General features: G+C 48.6%; 1 protein-coding gene across 1 annotated transcript in view; it reads right to left on the bottom strand.

Annotated features, from left to right (window-relative positions):
- Nucleotides 1-361: 361 nt before the first annotated feature.
- The window catches only part of grin3ba (glutamate receptor, ionotropic, N-methyl-D-aspartate 3Ba), a 51642-nt gene continuing 24527 nt past the window's right edge, over nt 362-27476 (bottom strand). The window contains 12 exon segments of the mRNA XM_062470176.1: nt 362-1915; nt 1917-1977; nt 2429-2496; nt 3596-3760; nt 4919-5070; nt 11887-12002; nt 13542-13687; nt 14033-14179; nt 14843-15079; nt 15840-16111; nt 16535-17040; nt 21275-21963. Coding sequence (XP_062326160.1) covers nt 965-1915; nt 1917-1977; nt 2429-2496; nt 3596-3760; nt 4919-5070; nt 11887-12002; nt 13542-13687; nt 14033-14179; nt 14843-15079; nt 15840-16111; nt 16535-17040; nt 21275-21963 — 3510 coding nt within the window. The 3' untranslated portion in view covers nt 362-964.

The following is a 27476-nucleotide window of genomic DNA, read 5'->3' as shown; positions in this document are numbered from 1 at the left end:
CCCTTTACCATACTCCCTTTACAGTACTCCCTTTACAGTACTCCCTTTACAGTACTCCCCATCAGTTTCATTGCTGTGGTTGAGCCAAATCAAGCACACCCACATTACTGACAGCAGTTACAAGTTAAAAGTGATCCAATATGACCTGGTGTAGGTCCACGAGCCTGTAGCTTTCTACATCCTCTTATCTGACAGATCATTAAGAACGAGGACTCTAGCGCCCCCATGTGGCCTCACTGGTGTTAGTAAACCAGGAGCTGCAACAGACGTTGCTTACTAAATGAATATAGCATTGCTCTCACTGTATTACTGTATATCCAGTTCAAGTATTCCATATACCAAACAAGACGCATGATACAAATGAATGTTTTAAGTTGGTGCAGGTTAAACAGCATATAAATGTTTATTTCAAAAGATGTGAATGAACAACATGATAAAATCCCATAATATCTATATACCATTTTATAGTAGAGGAGCAGGAGGAGGGGGGGGGGGGGGGTGAAATTCAAATATAATAATTTGGTTGTAAATATCTGAAGGCACGCAGGACCTTCTCACAAACCACCACACAGGTATATCCTACAGACACCATGGCGAGCGAACACAACCAGTTAACACCACAGCAAAGTTGAAATGCTCTAATTTACACTGGGAGCCAGGCCTCTGAGCCAGACAGCTGGGCTATGGTCACACACACACCCCGACAGGAAACTAGGGTCTTGAAGGTCACAGCTGTAGTGTCGAGTCCTATGTGTGTACAGCAAATATTTTTGGAAGTCTCTCTGAACGATATCTTCCCATAAACTCTTGAAAAGTCATACCCACAGTGAGCCCCTTCCACCAGTCCTCCGATTGGCTATAATGAGATTCTAAAGCGTTGATCATAGATGTGGAGATTTTGTCATGTCCATCTAAAGGATCCACCCTAGACCACACTCATGTCCGTTTGAATCCTCAGTCTCTCTCATAAAGGATCTGAAAGCTCTTGTCCGGCGTTGGATTGGTTGGCTCCCGCCCTTTCTTGGCTGTTCAGTGCACGTGATAGGTTAGCCTTCTGTCTGTCAAGGCTGGTGGTGGAACGTGATTGGACAGTTCTCCCTTTCTCTGTGCTGTTAACAGCTGCTGATTGGTTGACCCAGCCTCTCTCCAGGCTAGTGGAGGTACGTGAGTGGATTATCTTTTCCCCTGTCAATCTATTGACGGTACGTGATTGGTTGGCTCGTCCCCTATCCAAGCTGTTGATGGTGTTCAATTGGTTGTTTCTCCCACGCTCAATACCAATCAAAACACCCCATTGGTTGAGTCTCCCTGTTTGTTGATTGTTCAGGGTTTGCAATTGGCTGGTCCTGTCTCTCTCCAGGGCTTTCGATTGGCTGACACTTCCTCTCTCCAGAGTGTTCCCTGTTTGTAGTGGTCTCTCCCTGTCCCTCTCTCTCTCCAGACTGGTTTCTCTCCTTCCCTGGGTGCTCTTCTCTCTCTCCAGGCTGGTCTGGATCTCCGCCCTCCTGGCCAGGGCTTCTCTCAGTTGGGTCCGGAAGATCTCAATCCTCCCTTGGAGTTCCTGGAGCTCCCCCTCCCACAGGCAGGCCTGGGCGGCGCGATTCCCCACGGCAGAGAGCACCAAGCCTGGGGAGGGCAGGGCCGAGGCAGGTCCGCCGTTAGCCTGGAGGCTAACCCGAGGAGAGGCCAGACCTCCCAGGCCCCCCAGGCCTAGGCCCCCCAGCCCCAGGCCCGGCCGGCCCACCATCCCAGGCCGGCCCCGCACGGAGGCTGTGTGCGTGCGGAGACGGTAGCTATGGAGGGTCTCCAGGTCAAAGTGCACATGCTTGCTCTCCTTAGGCTCCTGGGAGGGGGAAGGCGCGTGGGGGGTGTCTCCGCAAGGAGGGAGGGCAGGCAGGGGTGGGGTGGGAGATGGGGGGGGGAGGGGGCTGCTGTTTCCTGTGGAGGGTGCAGCTGTCAGAGAGACAGGGGGACGGGCTGGTTGGAGAAGGGGGGGGGAGAAAAGGGGAGGAGGAGAGAGTATGGTAGATAGAGGGGGGGGATCAGAGAGGATGGAGAGGAGTGAAGGGGTGGAGATGTGAAGGGGAGACATAGGGTCGGAGAGAGGGGGATGAAAGGGAGGTCAAGTGAACAGCAGAAGGGGAAGGAGAGAAAAAGGAGGAGGAAAGGCAGGGGGGGAGTAGAGAAAGAGAATCACAAACAGCTCGGGTCAGTTTACGGTTCAGTTCCCCCAGAAGGAGATGAGATAGCTCTAGAAGTGTGTGAAGTGTATGTTAGGTGAGAGGTGCGAGGCATGTGGACGAGAATGGGATGTACTGTATACCTATGTTATTGACTAATCAATTGAACTTTCTCCTGTGTGTGTGAGCTATGTGTGAGGTGTGTGTGAAGTGTGTGAGGTGCGTGTGAGGTGTGTGTGAGGGGATACCTCTGGTCTATACCACTCAGCTCCTTCCCCACATCCTCATAGGTGGTGTTTAGAGCTCGGTGGATCTTCTGCAGAAGGAGCCACATATGAGACACCTACCACTACAAACACAACAAGTGTGAACTACACGACTATACTGACCCCTAACCATACATACTACAACACTGACCACTAACTTTACTAATCACTGTACTAACTGATAACTATGCTACTATACTGAGGATAAACTACTGTGCTGAGTGCTAAAAATCCCACTACTATACTGACTGTACACCATACTAAATACAGTTGCTACTGGAACAGCTACAGTATACATTTGATGCTGCTGTTAGTCAGTCCTGTAATGACACAATGTGAACAGCAGAGGACGCCACTACACCATGTCTGAATGGATGAGCAACTTTCCATTATGCTGGTGCCCAGGGGCGTTGTTAAACCCTTTATACTGGAGCATGTGCCCCAGTATAAATTAGCTGTGCCCCAGTAAAATCTCAAATTTAAGTTTTAACAATTTACTTTATTAGTCAGTGCATTCATTTACATTGATAATCCCGGAAAAAAGAAATGCAGTATCCCAATCAATGCTTGTAAAATCAAAGCAGTTGAACCGAAAACACAAACTGACGCATTGCCCACAGAATTCCATATCCACGCGTTCTTCTGTGCTTGCTGTAATAGCCACTGCAGCGCTCACACAGAAGTCCAGGTGTCGGCAAGTCAGAATTGAGGTGGGCTAAAACAAACCTTCAGAAACTAAAGACCTTTCTAAATAATAGGCCTACCGATCATTTTATTTAGACTCAAACATAATAACAACAATATTACATACATATCTTATTTATTTTTTTTCGCTCAAATTAATGCGAAAAAATGGGCATGTGCTCACATTAACTATTGATATCCCTGCCAAATCTGATATCAAATTTACGTCCCTCCGCTGTCGTATAGTGGGTTAACAAGGGGAGTTTCTATAGTGCATTGTGTCGCACACATTTTGTGTGCAGCAAGCTTGGAGGAAAACAAAAAGGGATTTGAGTCGGTGCCTGTGCCCCAGTAGAGCTTTATCTCTAACAACGCCCCTGCTGAGGCCCTGCCTGGTGTCTGTGTTTAGGTGTGGTTAGATATGTGTGTGTGGGTGTGTAAACAAATGTGTGTGTGTTAGCTCACCTGGCTGGTGTGTAACCAGTACTGTAGAGTGTGTGTGCGTCGGAGTCGGGGCAGAACCAGGTGATAGAAGGTGTGTTCACCTGCCAAGGTGAGCAAAGCCCCGCCCACGCCCACACACAGCAACACAAACAGGCCCGAGAAATGCTGGATCCCCATCTGTAGAGTCTGGGTGGCGGAGGGGAGGAAGAGAGAAAGAGAGAGGTCGAAAAAGGGAAAGCGAGAGAAAGAGAGAGAGAAAGAAAAAGAAAAAGCCAGAGAAAGCGAGTGGGATGAGGGGAGAGAGAAAGAGAAAGAGAAACCGAGTGGGGGAGGTGAAACACATCAAGAGGAACCAGAGTGGGCAGAGTGAGAAACGATTAAACCGCGGCTCATTTGTCTCTCGTTCGTGACGGCAGCCCCTTCCTATCTGGGCACATCTGCCTTTGAAGTGCCAGGAGAGAGACAGGAGCCCTGCTCCTTCCATCACGACCCCTCACAACCCCTTCTCCACTGGCCCTCGCGGCAATCGCGCTCCTGCTGATTCAACACGTTCATCTGGGAAAACGGTGACCTCTTTTCCTCTCGCTGCGGGAGCCCTCCCTCTTCCCCGTGGCACCGCTTGGAAGTTCTACCCCGCTCGCCCAGAACCTAGGAGAGGCTCCTCTTTGAACGCAGGAAACCTAGCTGGCTGTGGCAGATGTTGTCTGACATCTGGGTTCAAGCTGGTAAGGTGCCCTCTCTGCTTGCATTTCAAGTTCATTTTGACAGTTTGTATTCCCGCTGGAAGCTGTGAGGGAAGGTGTTCTGGGGAAGGGGAACAGAATCTTCTCTTTTCTTCACAAACCGTGGTGGGGTGAAACAGTGATGCAGACAGATATAGAAATACTCGAGACAAGCACAGACACCCTAAAAAGCCACGAGGAATGAGAAGCTCTCATAACATGCTCCCATGTTACACTCAAAACACTGACGCAAGTTTGCTGCAAGGGAAGACAAAAGCAAAGTGAAATATAAACACACACACACACATAAACAGTCTAAGCCTGTAGCCATAGGCTGTATATTGGGATGTGTATAGCTGGCAGCGAGACCTGACTGTTCCTCTGTGTCCCAATGGGAGGCTTAGATACAGGCCTACTTTCACTACCGCACACACACACACCTAAATACACACACACCTTCTACCGGATACACATCGTCTCCTAAACGCACACACATGCATACACACACACACACCTTCCTCCAACACACTGACACACATGCACCTTTTTTTCTCCACACACACACACCTTCCACCAACACACACACACACACACACACACACACACACACACACACACTCACCTCGGTGACGGCGAACACACGTTTTCCACAGGGCACCACCTTGTACCACTTGTCATGTAGCATGTCCATGAAACCGTCTGACTTGTAGCGACTCACAAACTCTGACACGTTCCTGGTGAGGGGGGAGCCCTGGGCTGTTCCGATGCCATAGCCTGCAGGCACACACATATGTAAACACACACATGTAAACGGACAGGCACACACACAAGTAAACACATACACACACAAAGGCATGCATGGAGATACACACCCACACACGCATGAACCGGAGACCCACGCACAAAAACACACAAATACACACACTGTTAGGGTCCATCCTACAGAGTGGTATAGAGGGCAGGATTTGGGGCTGACACAGCAACAACACATTCAACTGATATGACTAGTGTGTGAACCTAATGATTTTAGACCTGTAAGCCTGAGTTAGCTCTGCACTTTACAGTTTTTTTCAACTGCTTACGCACAAAATCCTTACTTGTCACACAATTTCTGAAACCTGACACTCAAACACCAGAACCACACATCAAATCTGCAAAACCCTACGCACATTTTTGGCCTTTGACTCCATTTTTAATTTCATAAAACACTTTTTGCCAAACACAACACACAATTCTCCACGTAACACACAACATTCTAACAGGAAGAATCTTGATTTCCTTTTTCAAACACAACCAATCAAAATGCCACACTAAGGCCAAATCCCAATACTCTGTCTTATCCCTACCCCTTAGTTTTGCGTGTTCACGTGAGAGTAAGTGGTGTCCCAATACTCTTTTTGATCGAGGGGTAGGGCTAAGACGAAGGGGTATACACCCCTTAAAACCAAGTGTTTTCAGGAGCTTACTTGAAACCAAGGGGTATGTGAATACTGCGCAACCTGCAACAATGGCGGCCAGATCATCCAGAGAGTCCCATAAATGTAACCTTTTCGGCTTACAGTTTTTTTCAACTGCTTACACACATTTTTTTTACTTGTCCTCTTTTTTTCAAAACTTAACACACAAATCCAACAGCTGCACACACAAAATGCAAAATGCCTTGCTTCTCTTGCTAAATGAAGCACTGCATTCAAAATATCACAAACACGTCTCAAAAGCAAACATTTGTCTCATGTTGCAAACACTTTTACCATTATATTACTTTTTTGGATATAACATAAACATACAGTTATTCAAAACCTAAAGCTCTTCTTTCATGAGCTCCTATGTACATTTCTGTACAGGATTGAAAGTAAATGGCAGAGATGATTCAAAATTCACGGTAAACACGAAAACAAGATTGAAACCAAACATTTTTTTACTGTAAGCATTTGTGGTAGTGAATACAGTATTACACAGTACGAAAGAGTGTAGTAGGACATAAACCAAACCTAATTTTTAAAAAGGTGATTACAGAATGGTGTGTGTGTGTGAGCCATGAACTGTAGCATACAGTAATATATACTATTTTCTACAATATTGTCAGAATGTCTTCTTACAGTCACTGTACTGTTGCACAGTATGATACAGTAATCCACCAGACTGTGACCAATCATGCAGTGCACTGCAGTCAATGGATGCATGGGTGCTAAAATATATGGTTGTGTATAGTATACCGTGTGTCAAAGGCCAAAAATGTGCATATGGTTTTGCAGATTTGATGTGTGGTTCTGGTGTTTGAGTGTCAGGTTTCAGAAATGGTGTGACAAGTAAGGATTTGATCTGATTTTTCTCACATGTGCAAACACTCATTGCCTTACTCAACACCAACCAATCATGGCTTTAGAATAGGCCTATAAATAGCCTAATTTGAGTTGATTTACAGTGGTGGGTATAATTTCAACCTTTACTGTAGAAATTATAAAAGGTATGTAACAATCTACTGTAATGTACACATGTTCTAATGTACACATAATAGCTGTTTCAGCACAACACACGGTATACTATACACATACATATATTTTAGCACCCATGCATCCCTTGACTGCACTGCATGATTTGTCAGTCTGGTGGATTACTGTATCATACTGTGCAACAGTACAGTGACTGTGAGAGAAGACATTCTGACAATATTGTAGAAAATAATATATATTACTGTATGCTACAGTTCATGGCACACACACACCATTCCGTAATCACCTTTTTCAAAATTAGGTTTGGTTTTTGTCCTACTACACTCTTTCTTTCGTACTGTGTAATACTGTATTCACAACCACAAATGCTTACAGTAAAAAAAAAGTTTGGTTTCAATCTTGTTTTCGTGTTTACCATGAATTTTTCAACATCTCTGCTATTACAGAAATGTACATAGGAGCTCATGAAAGAGGAGTTTTAGGTTTGGAATAACTGTGTGTATATGATATATCCAAAAATTTAATATTATGGCAAAGGTGTTGGCAACGTAAGACAAATGTTTGCTTTTGAAACGTGTTTGTGATATTTTGAATGCAGTGCTTCATTTTGCAAGAGATGCGAGGCATTTTGCATTTTGTGTGCGCAATTCTTGGATTTGTGTAAAGTTTTGAAAAAAAGAGGACAAGTAAAAAAAACAAATTGTAAGCAGTTGAAAAAAACTGTCAACAGTCTGACTTCCTGCATAGCTGACTTCCTGTCGCTGTTGTGGTCAGTTCCTGTTATCTGGGCTGGCTAGGTGCTAATCTCAGAGGATCCAGCCGAGGGCGAGATCACACTGGCACACTGTTTCTTACAGTATATTAAAATAAAATGTATCTCTCTCTCTCCTCTCTCTTCCCTCTCTCTCTCTCTCTCTCTCTCTCTCTCTCTCTCTCTCTCCTCTCTCTATTTCTCTCCCCTTCCTCTCTCCACTCTCTCTCACTCTCACTCTCACTCTCTCTCTCTCTCTCTCTCTCTCTCTCTCTCTCTCTCTCTCTCTCTCTCTCTCTCTCTCTCTCTCTCTCTCTCTCCTCTCTGTATTTCTCTCCCCTTCCTCTCTCCACTCTCTCTCCGCTCTCTCTCCTTTTTCTGTCTCCACCCTGTCTCTCTCATCCCCCTCTCTCTCTCTCTCTCTCTCTCTCTCTCTCTCTCTCTCTCTCTCTCTCTCTCTCTCTCTCTCTCTCTCTCTCTCTCTCTCTCTCTCTCTCTCTCTCTCTCTCTCTCTTTCTCTCTCTGTCTCTCTCTGTCTCCCTCGCTCTCGCTCACTCTCCTCTGATGAGCAGGGACAGACAGTATTCGTCTGTCAGCTCCTGTCTCATCCCTCCTTATGTAGACGAGTCAGACAGTGAGAGACTAAGGAGCAGCCGTGTCTTTTGTTTTGCTCTTTTCCTCTCCGACTGATGGCCACCAATTTATACGCACACCCCAAATCCATAAACAACCGGTCTGTTGTTCCCCTCTCTCCCAACTCAAACTCTCTCTATCTCTCTTTTATTCTCCATAACAAACACATACCTAAACACACACACACACGCATACACACACACACGGACACACACACACAGACATATCACTCTTGCCAAGCAGCAACTACCCTGCCAACAACAATTCCGCCCTGGCAACAACACAGCTTTGCCCGCCTGCCTCATTTCGAGACACACTCCGTTCTGGATGGCTGGGCAGGGATGGAAAACACACACACACACACCGACATGGCCCACACATATGCACAAACACAAGCACACACGCACATAAAAAACATACATATACGACATCACACACACAAACACATACAGCTCAGTGGTAATATTTAAAAAATATCAATTGCTTACCATTTTTTCCGATTGCTTACCTTTTCTTCCAATTGCTTACCCTAAGCACAATTTTGAAAACAGGGCTCACTTTGTCAAATACAACACACGATTCACACAACTAGACACACAAGTAGCAGAACACCTCCGATCTTTTGCAAAATGAAACACTTCGTTCAAAACTATACAATCATGTATAAAATCCAATGATGTCACCGTATGCCACACACATGGTTCATCAAATGTGACTCTGTTTGAACCAGTTACACACAATTGTGCACAATTAAAAACACTAACTATTCTTTTCTAATGATATAACCTGCTTGATTTTGTCAGAGATATTGTTACAGTAGAGTACGTAAACTACACGAATATGTTGACCAAACACAACACACAAGACCAGTACTGCACAATGATGAAAATATGTACTGTATTTCTTCACATTGTCAACATAAAGGTTGCATTTTGTGTAGAAGATCAGAACATATTTCAAATCAAATACTGTAATAGGCTACATAGTGTAAACACAGCAAATGCATATCTGCTGAGGTTGGGCTGAACTCTCTGTTCTCAATGTTGCCTCATGGTTCCCAACATGGTCAACCAATGTTGTTCCAATTTCATTAGATACTGTAAATTTGGCCCTATTCTTCCACGACCGGCAGGTCTCCCTCTCCCTACCACTCTTCCTCCACGGGCTCCCCCTCTCATCCTCTCTCTTTACTCTACTGTCTCCAGTACAGTAAAATGTAGCCTACTACATATGCACTATATCAGTACTTTTTTTGTACACATTTACGGCAGTCCATGATTGAAACAATCTACTGTATTCATTTGCTGAATACTTTCATTTGTCTCCACAAATGTATTAGCTGTGTTTACAGTATGTAGCCTACTACATTTAGTCATTTACGTAGCAGACGCTCTTACGTAATTGAATACTATACCGTATTCAATTTGAAGTATGTTCAGATTTTCGGAACAAAATGCAACCTTTACGTAGACAATGTGGAGAGTACAGTACATATTTTCAACAGTGTGCAGTACTGGTCTTGTGTGTTGTGTTTGGTCAACAAATCCATGTACTTTTACGTACTCTACTGTAACAATATCTCTGACAAAATCAAGCAGGTTATATCATTAGAAAAGAATAGTTAGTGTAAAAGTGTTTTTTTGCACAACAGTGTGTAACTGGTTCAAACAGTCCAATTTTATGAACCATGTGCGTGGCATACGGTGACAGAAATAGGTTTTTATACATGATTGTATAGTTTTGAACGAAGTGTTTCATTTTGCAAAAGATTGGAGGTGTTCTGCTACATGTGTGTCTAGTTGTGTGAATCATGTGTTGCGTTTTGACAAAGTGAGCCCTGTTTTTAAAATTGTGCTTACATAAGCAATTGGAAAAAACTGTAAGCATGTAAGCAATTGGAAAAAACTGTAAGCACTTTAGGCTTTTACACCTGACGGCCGTGTTTGATCCATTCGTTCAAGTGTGGCATTTTACAAGGCAGTGTCTTGAAAAGGCAATTACAGTAAGTGACATAATATTATATTTCTGTGTCTAATGTAGAAAAGAGTGTTTAGTAATTTGCAAATAGTGTGAGGCTGAGAATGTGCTTAGAGTTGTGCAGATCGGGGCTGCTGTTTTGTTCATTGAGTGTCAGATTTCACTAACTGTGTGTTGTTTGACATTTTGGTGTCCAAGCAATCGGCAAACTGTAATGGGGTGTGTCTGAGCTGTCATAAACATTTCCGTGCCCCGGAAACAGAAGCAAACTCTTCGTCTTCTGCCTCTCTCTGTTCCAGGAGTCCGAGAGAGACAGAACCCTTCCTCTTCCTGCAGTGTCTGGACTGGGCTCTCCTTTCCCTCGCTCCCCCCCGCCCCCCCCCCACCTGCTTCCCCCTTTCCTCAGACATCCCTTGTGCCTCTTTGTCTCACCGAATAACGTCCCTCCTGTCTCTCCTCTCCTGCCCTCGGCCCCCCCCTCCATCGCTCCCTCTCTCCGGGGAAGGGGGGAAGGTTTGTCTTGATTAGGTGACTCCACTGCCGGGGTCCTTTATCACTCCCTGTGCAGAAGGACACTAACTGGCAGTGGGCAAATGAAAGCCCTCTATCTCCCTGCCTCTCCCTGCCTCTCCCTCCTCTTCCTCCTCTTCCTCCTCTTCCTCCTTCCACCACCCTCAAGCTCCTACATCTGTCTTTCTTTGAGACCCACATCTCTCTGTCTTTGTGAGTACTGTCCTCTCTGTCTTGGATGAAAGACCCCTTCTATTCTTTGGAGTTGGATTGTGTTCCATTCCATTCTATTCTATTCTATTCTTTGCTGTTCAATTTCACTCCACTCTAGTCTAATACATTACATTCTATTCTACTGGAAAAATTCCTTCCATTCAACAAGCTTCTGTGTGAAGTGATAGCCATGGCAGGTCAACAGTCAATACATCAGCTGCGAGGCTGTCTACACGCTCCGCTACCCAGCGTGCATACCAACGAGGTGCGTTTGTTATCTCCACAATCCGCCCAGCGATTGTATCTCACGTGTGAGCCGCAGAGGCCCGCATAGCGTCTCTGCCGCCCCTGTGAGATGAAAAAAACGGGCTTTGAAAGAGAGGAAGTTTGCGTTGGGGCTGGTCAACTCTCCTCGGTGTTTGAGGGGGAGCCAGGTCTGTGATTGACAGGCTGCGGTGTTTCCAGCAGGGCTGTCTTCATGCACACACTTTGAGACGATGAGCTCGCCAGTGTATCATTATGGGGTGTGTGTGTGTGAGAGAGAGATAGTAACTGACTGCATGTTCTAAAATTACAGAAATGAATTACAGAAATGAAATATATTATTCAGATAGCCCCCAGCATGACCAGCAGTAGAGCATTGACTATCTATCGAACTAGCTTCATCTTTTTGACAAGCCTGCTCATTTAAAACCATAAAACTCTACAGTCCTGTAGTCCTACACTTCAACCCTGTAGTCCGACCACACTACAACCCTAGAACACCTCAGGCCTTGCACCCTACCCCACCGTCCCACAACCCCTACAGACCTACAATCTTCCAACCCTTCAGTCATCCCTCAGCCTAGCTGTTACTCCACTGTGTCATTTAGTCTGTGTGTGCATGAGTCTATGCATGCATTTTTACGTAAATGTGTCTCTGCATGTGTGTGTATTTGTGTCTCTGTGTGTGTGTGTGTGTGTGTGTGTGTGTATTTGTGTCTCTGTGTGTGTGTAATTGTGTCTGTGTGTGGTGTGTGTATTTGTGTCTCTGTGTGTGTGTGTCCTGCTCACCTTCTATTGCAAATGGTTTCCCCACAGTGAGTAGTTTGCATGCCGCGTCGATGGACACCTCAAAGTCCAGCAGGGCTTTATCCATGATGAAGGCATCCAGAGTAGGAGGATCTGTCCTTCAATACAAAGACACAAAGACACACACACAGAACCCCACACACACACACACACACACACACACACACAAGCAAACACCACAAACACAAACAGACAAACACGCACACACCATAAGAGTTAGACTACACAGACATCATCGATTCATGGAGACACAATCCAGAGTCAGCACAATCCTTCAGACAGGGCCGGATACCTCCAGATCAGTACAATGCAGCCAGTGTTTCAGAGCATCCAGCCTCATCTCATGTTTAATACAGCAGCTCGTCTCAACATCTCTGACATTTAGAGATGCGATTAACCTCCTGTTATACACTCGACTATGTAAACAAACACACACACCTGGGCCTGCTTGATAAGAGAGTACACACACACACATGCACACCAGCATGAGCGACTGACCCCTTACTGACCCTGACTGACCCCTGTTATGGAGTGGCCCTCAGTAGTGAACACGCCTAAACCTGCTATCTGAGCAGCTGGACTGGAATACACACACACACACACACAAACACACACACAGACATGTCCACACATTCACAAAGGCGCACACACATATGGTGCATATACACGTACACACATGCACACACACACGTACCGAGCACTTACTGACTGGAAAACCAGCCGGATATCACATCAGGCTGGCTGGCTGATCAAATTACCTGAAACTCCTTATTATTCTCCACTGGGTGTAGGCTAGGTCTACCACAAACAGAGATGACTTTAAAAAGTCTTTGGTTTCAGGAAAAACCATTGCCAACTTCTCTTGTACTCTTTCTCTCTCTCTTTCTCTCTCTGTCTCTCAGCATCCCAAATTCAAATGATCTTAATCTCTCTCACACCTCTATATCTCTCTTTCTCTCTCCATCTTTCTCTATATCTACCCTTCTCTCTTTATCTCTCTTTCCTTTTCTCTCTCTTCCTTTTTATCTCCCCCTCTTTCTTTGTCCGCCTATCTCTTCCCCCCTCTTCAGTATCCCTCCCTCTCTCCCTGTCTGCGAGGGGGAGCAGAAGAGAGCTCCTCTGAGGGGGGTTCCTCTCAGTGGGTGCCGATCACCCAGTGTGTTCTTTCTGGCATGAATGTGTGTGTGTGTGTGAGAGAGAGCTGTGTTCTCTCTCTCCCGAAGTGCGCTCCTGTTCTCTCTCAGAGCTGTGTGTGGGTCAGTGCTTTTACTCTGCCCTGACGTCCCCTTCTGTCCATCTATGCAGACATCAAAGTTCCCTTTTCTGTCTCTCTTTTTCTCTGTCTCTGTGTCTCTCTCTCTCCATCTCTCTGTGTCTCTCTCTCTCCATCTCTCTCTCTCCCTCTGTGTGTTTCATCCAACCAAACACTGTTCCACCTTTCATCTCTGTTTGCAAGGTGTGCCCATGTTTGTGCTTGTGTGTGTGTGTGTGAGTTTTGTAAATGTGTGTGTCAGCATGGACACTCTGCTGGCCTTGTTATATCTTTGTGTGTTTGTGTGTGTGTGTGTGTCAGTCAGCATGGAACTTCTGTCAGGTGTGCTGGGCTTGTTATATGGTTGTGTGTGTGTGTTCCTTACTTCAGCATGGATACTCCGTCGGGTGTGGTGGGCTGGTTGAAGCGCCTCATGTAGTCATACATTTCCGGAAAGCTCTTCTTCATGTAGTCCTCCGCACTGCTCTCTCTCACCGTGCCAAACCTGAACCCCAGGGAGGGGTGGTGGAGCTGGGGGGGGGGAGGGAAAGAATGGGAAGGGAGTGAGAGGGGGAGAGAAAGGGATGGGGCATGAGAGGGAGGAGGTAACATCATCAGTCTCATCTTAAATTCACCATCTATAAACTCCCTCAGCGGTTTGAAAAATACCAGGGGGATAATCCTTCATAAATAATCCCTCTCTTCACTCACACACCTGACCTTGCACGTGTGTGTGAGTGTGTGCATCTCGACGGATAAGAAACGGAATACTAAAAGAATTGACTGAGTGTGAAAAGAGTGTATGTGTACCTGTGTACCTGTGTGTGCTAGTGTGTGCGCGTGCGTGTGCGTGTGTGGGTGCATGTGTGGTCTAACCTTGTCGTCGTGTATTCCAGACACCTCCTCGAAGGTCTTCTCTCCCACCATGACGGCGGCCAGGTTAGCAGTGTAGCTGGACAGGACCAGCAGGCAGAAGATGGCCCAGAGGTTCATCAGGAACCGCCCGGTCCAGCACTTAGGAGTCTACACACACACACACACAGGCATGTATGCATGTATACATGAATGCACACACATACGTATGCAGAAACTCACACACACATACACACGCACACACACAGAAACACACATGAATACACACGCGCTCTGGTTTAGCTTTGGTGTGGTAAAATACCAATAACAAAAACACCGATTTCATATTGAAATTAATTTAAGGTGTGATTAAAGTTATCCTCCAGCGGTGCAGTAAGAGATGAATAGAATAATGGATATCAAATTGCTTCCCAAGAATCTAATGCATGTATTTGGTCTGGCTTCAGTTCTGCTGATTACTTTGCATTGTTTGTGTACAGGATCGTGGAGCTGGTTTGTTTACAGAGCGGCAACACCCGTGTATTTCATATCATGTTACTCTTTCTCTCTCTCCTTCCTCTCTTTCTTGCTTTCCCCCAGTTTACCTCTTCTCTTCCTCTCATTGTTGTTCTTCCCTCTCGTCCCCTACTCCTCTCTCTCTTTCTCTCAGCACTCCTCTTCCTTCCTTCCTTCCTTCCTTCCTTTCATCCCCTTCACTCTTTCTGTCTCTCGCTCTATCTCACACTATCCCCACTCTTTCGCTTTTTCTATCTCCCTCCCTCCCTCCCTCGCTCTCCCCCCTCCCCCCCTCTCTCCTGTAGACCGGCTGTGCACCTTGGTGGCCACGGTGCGTCCAAACAGGATGGCGTAGCAGAGGTTGAGGGCGGAGGAGTAGGAGAACACCCTCAGCCTGTTGCGGCCGTGGGGAGTCATGCCGAAGGGGCTGTTCCACTCGTACAGCGTGAGGAAGAGGGCGGTGAGGTGGAGCGTGACGAAGATGCCCACCCACATGGACCAGTGCAGGGGCCACATGAACGCCCCTATGGGGGCTGCGGTGTCCCTGCTACGCACCTGGGGGTGGGGGTGGGGGTGGAGACGGAGGGGGTTTAGATCAATGCATGCACACGCATGGGGGGGGGGACACGCGCGCACACAGATGCTTTTTACACAGTAGACAATCTCCACGCACACACGATCATACTTTTCACACCCGTTTCCTCACACACACACACGTGCAGAACACCACAACGGTTTCGCACACGATCACACACACAAATACAGATGCACTTTTTTACACCAACGTTTCCTCTCACACACACGCACAAACAGTACACAACAACTGTTTCGCACACAAGCACACGCACACGTACACACACACGCCTGGCAGCTCTTAGAGACCAGTTGGTGTTGGTGGGGAGTTTATGAAGGATGTTTGACACATCAGTCAGAATACTAATCAGGCAGATGGGTGGGCAGCCTCCGAACTGGAGTCCGAGAAAAGGACGTTCTGTTGAAGGACGATGAGGTCATTTCGAGATGGGAAATGTAAACGTCACAACTTCAAACCATGTAAAGGGGAACTAGCTTCACACAAACACACACACACATGTTCTCCAAAACGAAAAGGAGCTTACCCCCAAAACATACTCACACACACTCCATACACGCATGCACACACACACTTTCACCCACAAATACCCCCCCCCCCCCCATCCACACGCACCCCACCAAAGACACTCTTACCCCAAAACACACACGCTCCCCCTAAACACACACGCTGACCCCCAAACCTTACACACACAGACCCCCCTCCCCCCCCTCCCCCTCTCACCAGTATCCCCAGGCTGGTGGAGAAGAAAGGCGAGGTGAAGTCCATCACCCGGCTCCGGGCCGAGTTGATGCTGAAGGAGGTGACGGCCATGTCTGCGGTCCCGGCCAGCAGGTCTCCCACCAGCCCCGTCCAGTTCCCCCCGCCGAGCCGCGCCCCGTACTTCCCGTCCCCCACGATGTAGAGGTCAAAGGTGAAGCCCATGTCCTCCGCCAGCTTCTCCAGCAGGTCGATGCAGTAACCGTAGCAACACTTGCGCAGGTCGTCTGGCAGGTCTGCGTGAATTGAGCGCTCGTGTGAACATTGATAAGGCCGTCAAAGACGTCGCTTTGACCATGTTAGAATCCACAGATGGAGAACGACCATACTCAGATTTAGTTTCTAAGCTGTTGTCAGAAGACTTCTCACCAGAGCTAGAAACAGCATGTGTCTTGTGTGAATGTGTAAGGTTGACTGTTTAAGAGTGTGTATATGACTGGAGGTATAATACGGCGAAAAAACACACACACACAAAAAAAATTCTCTCTTTTTTTGAGTATAAGTATGTATTATTAATTTAAGTATGTCATATTCATCTAAGTATGTATGATCAGTATATCATATTAGCAGAAGTATATGACATGAGTATTGAGTGTACTATATTATTGAGTTTAGTAATGAGAAGAATGAGGATTATGTCCGGAGTGTGTGCGGCTCACCCACGCCCTCCCCCAGGTCGGCTGATGTGCTGTTGGGGTTGTGGAGCTGGTGAAACAGGCTTTGGAGCAGGTCAGACCGGTTGGTCCTGGGGTCCAGACACAGCTGTCCGGCGGGGCAGAGACCGTCCTCATCCACCTCCCTTGTGAACACAAACGGGTGTTCCACCAAGGTGACCACACGCAGGCGATGACCCTCCACGGTCAGGCCTGGCCTCCAGCGCCCCCCAGGGCTGCTGTCCCCCTGGCCGTCCCCTCCCCGCACCCCGGCACCCTGGCCCTGGCCCGGGGTCACCCCCGGCCCCAGCCCCGGTCCCAGCCCCAGGACTCCCTCCTCCAGCTCCAGCCGGCCCCGGGTCCACTGGCCCACGGTCACCCAGGCGGGCTGTCCCAGAGCCCCCCGCTTCAGGCTCCACACGTGGAAGAGCTGGGAGGAGAGGACCCGGGAGCGGGCGGACTCCACCTGCACCAGCCCCGTGGCTCCGGTGAAGGAGGTGTTGGACAGGAACCTGGAGGGAGACAGAGGAGGAGGCTACTGTGGTGCTGCTGCTCCACGCACCCCTCTTACTTCTTAGATGTTACAGAAGAAGACTCAGGGACGTTTCATTGGCAAAGAGGGGATGTGCAAAGTATTAAATGCAGGAGTGTCGATAATAGAAGCATAAATGTATTTATTGATGACTGATTTTTTTGAATAAATTGTCTGTATTAAATTAATTTGTTACTATATTAATAAAATATTGGATTGTAAAAATAAAAAATTCTAAGTTACCAAAAAATATAACCCTTTTTAATCATCTTTACCAGGGGTGCCAATAATTCTGGATGTACACACACACACACACATATATATATATATATATATATAATAATATAATATTAATATAATATAAAATTAGGTGACAAAAAAAGTAATTGAAAGAGTTCTTAACACATTCAAACTTAGTTTCAAAACTCCCAGTCCCTTCTGTGTGTGTTGGCTGTAATAATTGCATCTTCCACTAACTCATTATTAGAAGTTAATGTGGATCTAGAAGGTCTGGCCTGTCTGGCCGTCCTAGCTGTCATTACTATTCCTCTCACTCTCTCGCCAGCCCGCGCCACCCTTTACGATGGAATACATTAGAATGAGCAATCGCCGCTTGCACATAAATATGCCCCGGCTGGTGAACCATGCGGTGATCGTTACGCGATGTCTGAATGCTTGACCGTGCAGAAAAACGCTGGTTGTTGTCTCAATGTTAAACCATGAAGAGACTGTTGGGTCAGGTCAAGGGAATGTGTCATGTGACGTTATGGAGGAGATTAGAGATTCCTTCGCGTGAAATTGGGAGTTTGAGCTGTGCTGGGATCGTTGGGTCAAGTCTAGTCAGTGGAGGATTGTTAGGTGACGTCTGGGTGTTTAACTGTGCTGCTATTGTAGGTCAGGGGGCGAGGCTAATAGTTTCCTCATTTGTCTTGGACGGTGATGCCTCCCAGCTTGGCTCTCACCTCCTGTATGCTTGCTGAGTGAATGACACGTCTCTCCTTGTTTCTGTCTCTCTCTCTCTCTCTCTCTCTCTCTCTCTCTCTCTCTCTCTCTCTCTCTCTCTCTCACACACACACGCACACGCATAAAACAGACACACACACATCCTTCTGTGTCCTTCAAGCCTCCTCTCTCGTTCTCTCTCCTTCGTTCTCCTCTCCCCCTCTCTCCTCTGTTAGGTGAGCAGCGAGGGAGGCCGCGGGTGAACTTCCTCCATTAAACATGAGAGGTGGGGAGGAGGAGGAAGGAGGCTAAATTGATAGTGAGGGTCATTAACCCCGCCTCCTCCTTCTGGCCCAGCCCTGGCTGGGGTCTGCCTGCTCTGTCAGGGCTGTCCAGCGCATACTGAGTGTGCGTGTAGGGCGGTGTAGGACACACCTTCCCATGCGTACACACTCGAGCGCAGACACACGCACACAAGTACACATGCGCAGTCATGCGCGTGCTCGCACTTACACACACGCACCTACCCACGTCCACACACACACACACTCTTAATATGTGATTCACTAAGTGAGGGAGGTTTAAAAGAAACAGGTTAGATCTTAATTACACAGCGCTAATTAAGGGCTTCCTGTTTTGAAAGCATTGGCCTGTGTTTCATCACCAGCTTTGTGTGTGCCTGTTCACCCTCAGCTGTGCATTGTGGGTAAACAGCTCTTCTTCATTGTGTCATTGTGCCAACTAACAGCTTAAGACAGCCACAACTGATCACACCCACAGAGACACAGACACACACACACCCACAGAGACACAGACACACACCCACAGAGACACAGACACACACACACCACAGAGACACAGACACAGACACACACACACCCACAGAGACACAGACACACACACACCCACAGAGACACAGACACACGCACACCCACAGAGACACAGACACACACACACACACCCACAGACACAGACACACCCACAGAGACACAGGCACACACACATCCCTCAGACACCTACACCCCCACAGAGACACAGACACATCCCTCAGACACCTACACGACCACAGAGACACACCGACAGAGACACACACACCCACAGAGACACACACACACACCCACAGAGACACACACACACACCCACAGAGACACACCCACACACACACACACTGGTAAGGAGTTGTCCTAGTGAGTCTATAAAGACCAAGTGTGCAAAAAACACCCATTCTTCTTTCCTTGAATTGATCTCTGATCAATACATGGATTCTGCCCTCCACACATGCAGAATAAGAAACACCCTGGCGTCTGATCTGATATTCTGTGTGACGGCGACCATTAATCACCGGCCAGCCAGTCGGGATGTAAATGTGTGTGCCAGGGGGCAGTGTCAGAGAGAGATGAGCCCCAGCAGAGAGACTTGCCCTGGTGTCCTCCGGGAGAGACTCTGCCTTGCAGGAGCAGTGCGTGACGGATGAGGCCACTAAAGCCAGGATTGGGCTGGTCTCCCCTCTATCTCCCCGTCTCTCGCTCTCTCCTCTCTTGCTCCATCTCATCGGAGGAAGTTTCCTCCCCTGCTGTCGTCCTCCGAGTGGTTGGGGGCGCTTGTTTTAATCTCCCCGGAGAGACAGAGTCACTCTGGCAGCTGGGACCCTGAGATGGCAGTGACTGACTGGCAGATCCCTTTTCCAGATAACAACAACAACGCAATCACTCTCTCTCTCTCTCTCTCTCTCTCTCTCTCTCTCTCTCTCTCTCACTCTCTCTCTCTCTCTCTCTCTCGCTCGCTCTCTGTCTTTCTCTCTCTCTCTCTCACTTTATATCTCTCACTCTCTCTGTCTTTCTCTCTCTCACTCACTTTATATCTCTCGCTCTCTCTCTCTGTCTTTCTCTCACTCACTTTATATCTCTCTCTCTGTCTTTCTCTCTCTCTCTCACACTTTATATCTCTCGCTCTCTCTCTGTCTTTCTCTCACTCACTTTATATCTCTCTCTCTGTCTTTCTCTCTCTCTCTCTCACTTTATATCTCTCGCTCTCTCTCTGTCTTTCTCTCTCTCACTCACTTTATATCTCGCTCTCGCTCTCAGTTTTTCTCTCTCTCACTCACTTTATATCTCTCTTTCATTTCCCCCATCTCAGCTCCTCTCTTTGCCTTTCTCCCTGTGTCTCTGTCAACCTCTCTTACTCTTACTTCCTTTTCTTTTCAGACTCTTTTCTTCCTCCTCTCTCTCTCTTCCTCTCTCAATCTCCCTCTGCCTCCCTGTCTCTCTATCTCTCTCTCTTTCTTTTTCTTTGTCTCTCTCTCTCCCTCCCTCCCATCCTCCCTGTCTGTGATGCGATGGGAACAGGCACTCAGGGATTGTGATTCTGGACCAGAGGAAGGAGCATCGTCATCCTGGGCCAAATGTTGCGTATTTGTATTCAAGCATTGTTTCCGCATAACTCCCTTGGGGTTTGGCTGCTTTGAATATGAAACGGTGAAATGCTACGTTTTCCCTTCTCCTCCTCCTCCTCCTCCTCCTCCTCTTCATCCTCCTCCCTCTCCATCTCATCCCCCTGCCCTCCCTCCCTCCCTCTCTCAATCCCTCAGGCATAGAGCTGTTAATTGCCTTTCCATGTGGAAGTCTCCAAGTTCCCAGTGCTGTGTAAGCCTGTCAGAGTCAATCTGGGCTGGGCACGGAGCACTGATAAGCATCAGCTCCCTGCTGGAGGAGAGACCGAACAGCACGACCTGCCTGAATGGAGCAGAGAGTCTAAACAGCAGAACCTGTATACAAAGAGCAGAACCCCACTGATTCTCTCTAGTCCCCCCACTCTCTCTCTCTCTCTCTCTCTCTCTCTCTCTCTCTCTCTCTATCTCTCTCTCTCTCTCTCTTTTTCTCTCTCACTCTCTCTATCGCTCTCTCTCTCTCTCTCTCTTTTTCTCTCTCACTCTCTCTATCGCTCTCTCTCTCTCTCTCTCTCTCTCTCTCTCTCTCTCTCTCTCTCTCTCATTATCTATCCCCCCCTTTCTTAACCAGAAAGGTCACCAGTGTACGTGCTTGTGTGTGTTTGGTCAGTGTGTGGTGTGTATCTACGTGTGTGTGCGGTCAGTGTGTGGTGTGTATCTACGTGTGTGTGCGGTCAGTGTGTGGTGTGTATCTACGTGTGTGTGCGGTCAGTGTGTGGTGTGTATCTACGTGTGTGTGCGGTCAGTGTGTGGTGTGTATCTATGTGTGTGTGCGGTCAGTGTGTGGTGTGTATCTACGTGTGTGTGCGGTCAGGTGTGTGTTTACCTTGCCAGGTACTGTCCAGACGAGGGCAGTTCTTGGCGGTTGGGCTTATCATAGCAGTTCACCATGTTCTGGATCAGGGCCAGGTCTGGCCTCACCATGGTCGCCGCGGTGACGGCTCGTCCAATGAGCTGCAGAGCATCCCGAATGTAGAAGCTGATGGGCTTGCGGCCGACCTCCCCGTAGGCCAACAAGCCGAGGGGGCCCCCCAGGGTGTGGAGGGAGTCTGGAGACAGGGGGTATCCCATGATCCACTGCAGGGCGGGGAGCGAGGGGGAGAGGCGCTGCGCGGCGCGAAGGACGGAGGAGAGGCACTCTGGGTCGGAGCCCAGGAGCAGGGCGGAGGAGAGGGGGGAGGGGGAGCGCAGCAGGCGGCCGGAGAGGAGCCCCAGCACCTCCTCCTCTCTCTGGCCCTCCCTTCCCTCCTCGCTGGCCTCCTCCCTCCTCCCCCCCAGGCCCCCTATGTGGGTGAGGTTGATGACGTCCCAGAGACGCCCGCTGGCGCCGCCCCCCTCCTGCAGGTGCCCGAGGAGCCCCTCGCCCCCCTCTTCCCAGCCGGGGCAGACCACCGCTGCCCCGCCCGTGCCCCTGTCCCCCCTGCCTCCTCCATCCCTCCCATGGAACACCGACAGCAGCAGGTTCCCCAGACTGGACGGGGGAACACGGGCCGACATCTGGAGGTGGAACCGGTTCTGCCGGAGAGGACCACAGGAGAACCAGTGGAGAACAGGAAAAGGAAGGAGGCAGAAGAGAGGGGGAGGCAGAGAAGACAGGTAAAGGGTGGGTAGGTTGGAAGGAGAAAGGAATAAAGGGAGAGAGGGGTGGGAGAGAGAAATGCAAATACAAAGAGAGAGAGAAAGAGAGAGACCGACATTGAGAGACAGACAGAGAGAAACAGAGAGAGAGAGACAGAGAAAGAGACAGATAAAAGACAGAGGAAGGGTGGGGAAAGAGACAGATAAAAGACAGAGGAAGGGTGGGTGTGATGGAGACAGAGAGACAGAGGGGATAGGGAGGAGAGAGAGAGACAGAGGGGATAGATAGGAGAGAGAGAGACAGAGGGGATAGATAGGAGAGAGAGAGACAGAGGGGATAGGGAGGAGAGAGAGACAGAGGGGATAGATAGGAGAGAGAGAGACAGAGAGGATAGGTAGGAGAGAGAGAGACAGAGAGGATAGGTAGGAGAGAGAGAGACAGAGGGGATAGATAGGAGAGAGAGAGACAGAGGGGATAGGTAGGAGAGAGAGAGACAGAGGGGATAGGGAGGAGAGAGAGACAGAGGGGATAGATAGGAGAGAGAGAGACAGAGAGGATAGGTGGGAGAGAGAGACAGAGGGGATAGATAGGAGAGAGAGAGACAGAGGGGATAGGGAGGAGAGAGAGACAGAGGGGATAGATAGGAGAGAGAGAGACAGAGAGGATAGGTAGGAGAGAGAGAGACAGAGAGGATAGGTAGGAGAGAGAGAGACAGAGGGGATAGATAGGAGAGAGAGAGACAGAGGGGATAGGTAGGAGAGAGAGAGACAGAGGGGATAGGGAGGAGAGAGAGACAGAGGGGATAGATAGGAGAGAGAGAGACAGAGAGGATAGGTGGGAGAGAGAGACAGAGGGGATAGGCAGGAGAGAGAGAGACAGAGGGGATAGGTAGGAGAGAGAGAGACAGAGGGGATAGGTAGGAGAGAGAGAGACAGAGGGGATAGGTAGGAGAGAGAGAGACAGAGGGGATAGATAGGAGAGAGAGAGACAGAGGGGATAGGGAGGAGAGAGCACACGAGAGAACAACACAGATTAATAAGATAAGTCAAACCCACAACACCTACTCCATCATTATCCCCAAGTTCAATCAGCAGTACACTTCCTGTCAGCGTCGAATTCCACTGTTCATGTACAAAGAAAACCCACAGAGACAAGTCTCCAGTTAGAAAAGTACTTAACACAACCATCATTGTCTCTCTATCAGTCTCTACAACCCCACAACCACACCCTCTCTCTCAGCCTCCTATCTTACCCCCGCCTTTCCCCCAGCCTCCTGTCTTACCCCAGCCTCTCCTCCCAGCCCCCTGTCTTACCCCAACCACTCCCCCCAACCACTCCCCCCCCCCAGCCCCCTGTCCTCCGCCAGCCTCGTCCCCAGCTTCTAATCCGGCCCCCTGTCTTACCCCAGCCTCCACCCCGGCCTCTATCCCAGCCCCCCTATCTTATGCCCCAGGCAAGGTCCACCAAAACTGCAAAAGTAGCATCCACCTCAATTCATCACATCTGATTGAAGATTCAGCTTTTCTTTGGCAGACCTCACAAACTGAAGCATCCCACATGCTCACACACACACACACACACACACACATGCACACACACATACACACAAACAAAGGCATAATCACAAACAAAGACACAAACACACAGGCATGTACACACACACACACAGACGCCATTGTAATGGAAATGTCCCACCCAGAGGTACAAAGCAAACAGCATCTCCAGCACTCTGAGTCCTTCAGTCTCCATACTGAGATCTGCCTGAAGTCTTTTCAGACACGCCCAGCTTAATAGAGCACATATACCAGGCCCTGGGGGGCCTCAGAGCTGTGTGTGTGTGTGTGCATGTGTGTGTGTTCATGTGTATGTGTGTGTGTTCATGTGTGCGTAGGGGGTGAAGGTGGGGGGGGGTTGACTAGAGTAATGTTTGAACCCAACAGGGGCTCGCCTGGTGTGTGTTTGTGTGTGTGTGTGCTTGTGTGTGTGTGTGTGTGTGTGTGGAGGGGTTGAGTAACAGGACTTTAGTGCACCGAGGAGGGTGGGGGGGGGGGGCTTGGGAGGGGGTCTGCTCTATAAGGTGCTGTACCTGTGTGAGGGGAATGGTATTCACCACATTAGCGTAAAGATCACCCACAGAGGTTTCAGTCCCAGTATGTGTGTGAGTATGTCAGTTTGGTGGGTCTTATATGTGTTTGTGTGTTTCACTGAATGTGCTTCGTTGTGTCATTCCATGTCTTGTCTGTGTGTGTACACGTGTGTGTATGTGCACGTGTGTATGTGCACGTGTGTGTCTCAGCGTGTGTGTGGGCGTGTTTGAGTGTGTGTGTCTCAGTATGTGTTAATGTGTCACATTGTGTCAGGGGTGGAGGCTTACCTCCTCAAAGTGTAGGAGAAAGCGTTAGTGTGTGTGTGAGAGTGTGTCAGTGTGTGTCTGAGTATGTGTCAGTGTGAGTTTGTGTCAGTGTGTGTGAGTGTGTGTCAGTATGTGTGTGTTTCTGAGTATGTGTCGGTGTGTGTGTGTGTGTGTGTCTCTGCGGCATAGTGGTGGAGGTGCTCTTATCTCCTCCTGGAGTAGCAGATGAACATCAGAGACTTATGGGAACTCTCAGCCGAGGCAGCTCAGTGTAAATCCATAACTCTGCCCCTGCCTCTGCTCCTGCCTCTGCCCCTGCTTCTGCCCCTGTCTCTGCCCCTGCCTCTGCCCCTGCCCCTGCTTCTGCCCCTGTCTCTGCTCCTGCCTCTGCTCCTGCTTCTGCCCCTGCCTCTGCTTCTGCCCCTGCCTCTGCTCCTGCCTCTGCATCCCACATTCTGCCTTTGCCTCTGCCTGAAACAGCCTCCGTTTATGCCCCGGCCTCTGCCTTTCTCTCTGCCTTGTTCCTGCGTCTGTCTCTATCTCAGCCTTTATATTTGCCTCGCTCTGTGCCTCTATCTCTGCCCCTGTCTGTTCCTCAGCCTCCATCTCTGCCTCTGCCCTGCTCCCAGTAAACACCAACAGAGGAGAGCCCAGGCCCTGTCAATCCTAAACTCTTTGAATAATCTACTGGAATACTTCAACCACGACCCACAGGGATTTACGTGTGTGCGTGTTTGTTTACTGGGTAGTGTGTGTGTGTGTGTGCATGTTTGTATACTGTGCCTGTGTGTGTGTGTGATTGTGTGAGACACCCAGAGAGAGAAATCCTGGGTGTTGAATTGAAGCAGGATGCAGTGAAAGCTCATTCCTTATTTAAACATAGGGAGGCTTCACCACTGTGGATCTGAGCACCAGTCACTGAGCCACACAGAGAGCAGGGTTCAGACAGGCTGAAAGCCCTCTGCATGGGGAGGGGGTTTCTTCACACCAGCAAACACGTGGACCCGGGGTTGACCAGACAGGGGACGAACGCAGAGAGGTTTCTGATGGGAGCCCCCAGCTGTCTGTCTGTCTTTTCTCCCCTCTCTGCCTCTCTGCCTCTCTGCTCTCTGCCTCCCATTGCCGTCCCTCTGCCTCCTATTCCCCATCCCTGGCCCCCAGTGTGGTTCACCTGTCTCTCATTATCTCTACCTCCTCCCCCCCCCCTCTCTCTCTCTCTCTCTCTCTCTCTCTCTCTCTCTATTTGTCTTCCCTCCTGTCTCTTTCACACTCCTCTCCCTCTCGGTCCCAGCCCAGTGTGTGTGTTTGCTCTCTTTCTCTCCCTCTCCCCCCCCCCCCCCCTCTCTCTCTCTGACTCCTGTATACCAGAGGAGGAACCTCAGCTGTTAATCTGTGTCTTGGACTTTACCCTCATGAATCCTTCCTTTCTGACTCCAGAAGTGCGGAGGGAGGCAGGTGGTCTGCTAGCTGCACCTGACCCCCTTGTCCCCAGCTCCTGTCCCCCCCCCCCCTCTAGATAGAGAGCTCCGGGCAAGAACAACCCTTCGACAAACAAAAGGCGAGACTGTCACATCAATACTTCACCGGGCCTGAGATGCTCCTGAGAGGGAATGACGTTCAGTATGGATTGACCAGGAAGACAGAGCTTGGAGAAACAAAGTGGTGCGCGTGGTGTGTGTGGCGTGTGTGTGGTGTGTGTTGTGTGATGTTTTGTGTGGTGTGTGTGTGTGTGTGTGTGTGGTGTGAGTGTGATGTTTTGTGTTGTGTGTGGTGTGTGTGTGTGTGTTGTGTGATGTTTTGTGTGGTGTGTGTGGTGTGTGTGTGTGTGTGGTGTGTGTGTGTGTGGTGTGTTGTGTCGGTGCAGAGCAAAAGAGAACATATTATCGGAGATGTCTTTTAAACAGACTGGCCCCCCTGTTGTGTTTATGAACTGAAAATGTCACACGCCCTGCTACGCCATCTTTACTGTAAGCATACACACGCACACACAGACGCGCGCACACACAGCGGGTATAGCACACACACATAGATGGGTGAGCACACAGACACACACACTAACACAGTGATGGGTGAGCACACGCACTCTAACCGGATTCTGACCTCTTACTCAGATTACCCCCTGATTGGTTAATTTCCACTTCCTGTGGGTTAACAAAGGTCAGGGGAGGGCAACTCTAAGGTCTGCGCCCTGCACAGTTAAATAGTTATTATAGTTCAGTACATTCATAACTCATAAATTCAGGACAGTTACTGGATTTTTTATGACTCGCTGACTGGCAGTTTTCAAATTTAATTCAAATTCTGCTATTCAGTCATTTTATGATTTTCCTCAATAACGGTTAGCTGCAATTGAACTACACATTCTTGAAAAATTGAACTCTTTCAAAAACCATATATTTTTGTCAATGAACAGCTGTGACTGTAATATGTTGCAGCACATGGATGGTTATATTTGTAGCTACCGTTTACAGGCTCTTCTGTGCAGCCTGTTTCAGATTATTATGGTCTGTGGGGTAACCAAGCAGTTACCACTGTGTTGTGTGATTATGCAAACGGGTTGTTTAATTTCCCCCTAATTTTCCCCAGGTCCCCCGGCACTAAGTATAATGTGAGACAGTAATCTCCCTTACCATGAAGGGGGATGAGGTACACACAGGCATTAACACACACACACACACACTCATCAAATTACACAAGCACACACACAATCACGCATATGCACACGTCTTCATTAGCACACACTCCCTGACATGCACATATTTATCGAAAACACACACACATAAGCGTACACGAATGCCCCCATGCGCAAGTCATGCAACTGCGGCTGCCAGCCACTTAGGCTTGTAAATGAGGTTGGTTATCTGGGCCCGGCAGCCTGTTGGTCCAGAGAGAAGGATTCGATCGCAACCCAGATACACAGCACCCGGTCCTAACACCAGATTGGACACACACCCAGCAGGTTCAAAATCCTATTTCACAGTTCAGGCCGAGGAGGAACGAGCTTTTTAGATTACAAACTGAATTACGGACGCATGTTTTCACCATCAACAGGAACAGCAGGCAGGATCAGCCTATCAGGAACCGCCGGCTGTATGA

The sequence above is a fragment of the Osmerus eperlanus genome, chromosome 9, assembly GCF_963692335.1.
Source record: "Osmerus eperlanus chromosome 9, fOsmEpe2.1, whole genome shotgun sequence".
NCBI lineage: Eukaryota > Metazoa > Chordata > Actinopteri > Osmeriformes > Osmeridae > Osmerus > Osmerus eperlanus.
This window is presented reverse-complemented; position numbering and strand designations above follow the sequence as displayed.